Source organism: Lottia gigantea, assembly GCF_000327385.1.
Source record: "Lottia gigantea unplaced genomic scaffold LOTGIsca_206, whole genome shotgun sequence".
NCBI classification, from domain to species: domain Eukaryota; kingdom Metazoa; phylum Mollusca; class Gastropoda; family Lottiidae; genus Lottia; species Lottia gigantea.
The window spans coordinates 196526-201667 of NW_008708434.1; the positions used below are offsets into that span (position 1 = coordinate 196526).

A 5142-nucleotide genomic window follows, 5' to 3' on the forward strand; every position below is an offset into this window, starting at 1 on the left:
TTGCCTTCTTAGAAAACAAGCGAAGGTAAAAAAATAGTCATTTGCAAAACAAAGCAGTGCGTTCAAAGAACGCACTGCAACAAAACAACTTTTTACCCAAAAGTGATCATTTTACACAGGAATAGTTGATAACAGGTAGTAAGTTGGGAGAGGGAGAAAATAGGGAATTTTGGAGGTGGGAGGGGAAGATGTCATCTCTTGTATACGTATATACAAACTACTTACTCTCTTTTTCCATAAATAATTGAGAATTATAGGAGAAGCCTGTTTTATCGTTTCCATCACCACAATACGCATGTTCTCCTGGTTGCTGTAGGTTGATAATTGTTTTAATATTCATTCTGAAATAATAATATAACATGAAATATTGTAAACATATAAAAACCACATACCTGGGCCAGTGCTCTTATCAAAATCTTACACAAGGGAATATATAATGGTATATATGTGCTCTCTGCTTCAAATCATATACTATAAACAGTTGAAGGTGAAGGTGTTTCCTGTATTGCGCAGACGAATGTAAAAGCTTTAGTCCTATTAAAAGTGTGAATATGATACTCTCTTGAACATAAACCACACAAAGATTTTAAATGACATATAGTAATTGTAAGTATGATATATAGACACAGTTTTATGGAACAACAATCACTGGTTACAGGTTTTTTCCCCCTACAGAATGATGAAAATTGATAGTTGCATAAAACTTTAAACAGTGATTGTTGGTCCATTAACCTGTGTCTTTTTTTAAAGGTTTTAAGTGTCATTTAGTAATTCTGAGTGCAATATATAGACACAGCTTTATTGAATAACAATCACTGGTTACAGGTTTTATGCAACGTTTATGTGCTTGAGAACGACAGGGGAAAACACGTCGAAACATTGCATAAAACTTGAACCAGTGATTGTTGTTCCATAAAGCTGTGTCTATAATCTATACATAAACCAAACAAGTTTCAACAAAATTTCCCTCATTGTACACTATAATAGAGTGTAAAGTACTGGACTGATTCATCCCAATTATAAAGGTTAAGATCATACTATATGCAATAAAAGCCGAACTCTGGTGATCAGTGTTTTAGTAGACTTTCCCTCATTGCACACTGTACACTGTAGAGACTAGGTTATAAAACTCTAGTAACTTACTGTAGAAATTGGTCCACTATTTTATATTTCTGTATTCCACTGTTGGTCGGCCTGGCCATAGCTAATATATTATCTGTTACCCTGAAATAAAAGGAAACTCAATGAAACGTTGTAACACAGTGGCGGAGGCAAAGGGGAACAGAGGGGGCAGCCACCCATCCTAGCACCCCCTAAAGCAAGTTTTTCAGGAAAAAATCTCATAACTAAGTAGTATATCCATATATCTTAGTGTTTTATTGTAATCTTCCTACTTGTATCTGTCTTATAAACAATAAATCTAATAACTAGGTTAGAGATTCGGGCAATCTCAGATATCTGGCCCCACTTGCCCCTCCTCGAACGTAAACCTGGCTCTGCGACAAAAAATGAAATAAAATGAAACAAAATACAGTCAATCACAATCAGATATATAGCAACTTCCAGTAAAACTGGAAACTTTCATATAGTTTTAAGATAATTGAATAAAAATCAATGGAGCTGTTACATTTTCAATATATGACATCTGACTTTAAAAAACCATAGAAGTCCCAATAAAACAAGCAACATCAACCTTCTCTATATCTTGACCTCCTTTCAATCTCAGTGATCTTTTACATTTCTTTCTTATTAAACCTAGTAGAGCAGTGTCACGGGGAACTAGCCAAAATCTTCCTGGATACTCATTTACACTTACTCTAGTTTAGTTAACGGTGAGTTACCGCACCAAATGCGGTTTTTGACTCCTTTTATAATCTTTAGTAATTAACCGGGTAACAAACAGTTATTGTAGATGATTACCCAGTTCGTAAAATTCACTAACCGTTTCAACACTATTTAAACATCTTCAAGAAAATGTAATCTTAAAACAATTTTTTATTTTAAATCTGTAATTTGTATTTTTTGGTGGAAACAATCACATAGTCATTCAAAATGAAAAAACAAAAGATATTCTACATACCAGTGAGAAAATAATCCATCAACAGCCATCTGTTCTTTACTCCAGTTGTCAGGACAACAATATTTACATTTCTTACCCCCACAGAATACAGAACATACATTATCATGTTTTACTATTCGTCTAGCTCTATCAGTTAATCTACCACCTTTAGCAGACGGCTTGGAATCTAAAATATCAAATAAACCTGCTGTAAACTGCACTTGTTGAAGTTTTTTTTAATTCTGGACAATTATCAACCCTTTAAAACAGATGTTGAAGGACTGGTTCACCATTGGTTCGACCAATCATACTCAGAAACAGGAATGTTTTAGCCATGCTAATCAGTAATAGTGTTCACAGCTCACCTTCGCAATTTTGGTCTTCAAATCCATGTATGTATAGAATTATCATATTTATATATATTCAAGACCTAAATCAACCCCTGAGAATGGAACACCTGCCCCTGAAACTTTCATTGCTTGGTATCAGAAATATAAGTATAACTGCCCAGTAAATTTGCTATGAACTTGTCACTGTGTCACAAAAATAAGATTTAGGAAATATGACTGCAGGATAAAATAAGCGATGGTCAATTTACTTTCAGAATAGTAATAGTAATAATATTAATAATAATAATAATAAAATACAATTTCTTACCTTTAATTTTATCATAAGCTTCTGAAACATGAAGTTGTTCCTGACCAGGATGGATGTGTTCATCTTCATCTGGATCCATGATTAATTAATCAATTCTTGTTAATCAGTCAGTCTGTCTATTAGGGTACAGGTAATTAATTAATTAGGCTAGGTCTCCATTGTGGTTATAAATCTGGTTGTTTATCAGTTACATTGCTTCCTAACTAGCTTCTATGACTGAAATCATATATATAAATTATAAATTGATTGTTGCAATGATACTGAGGTTCCTGTTATTCCATAGAAACTCAATCTAGGACAGTGTCAAAAGAACTGGCCTTTCAGGAATTGACATAAAGGCCATTGCTCATCTATTATCTGAGCAAGTTCGTTGAGATAAAGGTCTTTAAAGGGATTGTAATGGGTTTTGTAAATTTTATGTGATGCACCCTTCCAATTTTCAATCAGATGTTCGTGATTCCTGCAGGACCCAGAAGTCTGAGAATTGGGATGGTGTAAATTGATGCCATCAGTGTCCAGGATACACATAATTTTTTTAGAAAACCTTTTAACAATCCCTTTAAAGTCTATCTATTGAGATTATCAATAGGCCTAGAAAGTAGAAAGAAAAATATCTCTACAGACAATATTCCTAGCCACAAGAGAATTAAATCTTTATTATATTGCTTTGGCTAATTGATTGAGAGAACTCATAAATTAAATCATTAATTATTAAGTTAATCATACGTAATGGCAATATAGACTGAATGGAACTGTGATAGAATTATATAAATAATCATAAAAAGTCTGAACAACTCATTTGTATTTGACTGACTTCCGTGTCCTTTTGTGAAATCGGCTTCAAAAATGGTCTTGAACAAATCAAACAACATGCAGTCAATTTCTAAAATATCTGCAAAATATCAAACAGTCTTACCTTGGTACAGAAGAGAGAAATTATCTAAAAATTTGTGATTATTTTGACATATTGTTGTTGTTGCTAAAACTATGAAAGTCGTGATTATCCAGTGACGTAAGGGACGTAACTCTAATTAACACAACATTGGCTTCAGACAACAAATAGTTCATCATAGCCACTGCAGAGCCGTATATAGAGCTCTATATACGGCTCTGAGCCACTGTCTGATTTTCTTTGCTCAATAAATGGAAAGGTGACTATATCATCAATTTTTAGTTGTATTTCAAATATTTTTACCTTATGATTACAGCTAAAACGGCTCCATTATTGAAATTTTTGAGTGCAATTTCTGGCAACTCTATCTCCAGTCTTTCCTCGCCTTGAATGTGATTGGAAATTAATGAGACTTCTGATTGCCATGGTGACACGGTTTTTAGCTCTTCATTATCGTTTTTATCACCAAAAACGGAAGGTTCAAAATCGATAGCGTTAACAACTGCGAGGACAGCGGCCTTTAACAACCTTTCCTTTCGGTGGTGGGGAGGTGAAAGAAAATACCGGGCTGGACAGACTCTCGACATTACTGGCCATGGATGCGTATTTGTTCTTCTCTGGAGGGGGATTCGAGTCGACAACAGTGGCGGAGCGAAAAGGAGGGGGGGGGGGAGGGGGGAGGGGGGTTAGAGGGGTCACCCGCCCCCTCTCAGCCCCGAAGAAGACATTTTTTATATAAAAAAAACTCATAACTAGGTTAGAAATTCGATCATTTCGCCCACCCATTTTTTTGGAGGGCTATATAATGACAAAGCTAGTTTTTACTAAAAAAAAAACAGAACACATTTTTTACTGTATCATTGGGTTGCGTGGAGATTTGAAAGGTTTTTTTTATAATTTGATAATTAGCATTCCTTATTCTGTCTGATTAACCTGGCCATGACGAAGACAGTTTTTAGACTATCTATTTGTATTTTCACGAATTCTGCTACATCATCAGATAGATGATTTGAATAACACGGCCAGTTTTTGTACTAAGTATTTTTATAATTTCTGCTGAGTCATTATAGTAAATAAATACCAGTTTATTTGTTGATCTTCTCCAGGGAGTAACGCAGCTCTGTGTAATATTTAAACATTTCATATATAGAGCTATAGGTGGAAAGTATTGACGAGTCGTTTTCATTCATACTACTTAAGTAGATAAACCTTAAAGGTCAACCTCTACTGTTTATATCGCCTCTTTCTCTCCATATCGTTTTTTACTACTATGATATTTTTGTACTGTAAAGTAGTGTCTTCCTGACCACACTTTCCTCTTCCTGATACTGATAGAGGTAATGAAATGAAATTTTGAATGTGACACCCTGCCATTGACGTTTTAATGGCTGTGCCCCCCCCCCCCCCCTCTCCCCTCTTTCAAATTGTACATAGTGAAAGAATGGATTGTGTCCATCTGCCCGGACCTCTTAGCTAAGTTTTTTAGAAGCGCCATTGCACCCCCTTACCCCTCAGTCCTGCAATGCGTGAGGGG

At 35.1% G+C, this 5142-nt stretch overlaps 2 protein-coding genes across 2 annotated transcripts in view; one reads left to right on the forward strand and one right to left on the reverse strand.

Annotated features, from left to right (window-relative positions):
- The window catches only part of LOTGIDRAFT_174629 (hypothetical protein), a gene marked incomplete at both ends in the record, with an annotated part of 3839 nt that extends 1044 nt beyond the window's left edge, over positions 1–2795 (reverse strand). Inside the window, 4 exons of the mRNA XM_009053970.1 lie at positions 226–341; positions 1144–1224; positions 2081–2246; positions 2717–2795. Of these exons, the coding sequence (XP_009052218.1) occupies positions 226–341; positions 1144–1224; positions 2081–2246; positions 2717–2795 (442 nt within the window). The remainder of the gene's footprint in view (positions 1–225; positions 342–1143; positions 1225–2080; positions 2247–2716) is intronic.
- Positions 2796–4413: 1618 nt separating this feature from the next.
- Positions 4414–5142, forward strand: part of LOTGIDRAFT_239205 (hypothetical protein) — a gene marked incomplete at its 5' end in the record, with an annotated part of 4819 nt that continues 4090 nt past the window's right edge. The window contains one exon of the mRNA XM_009053971.1: positions 4414–4492. Within this exon, the coding sequence (XP_009052219.1) occupies positions 4414–4492 (79 nt within the window). The remainder of the gene's footprint in view (positions 4493–5142) is intronic.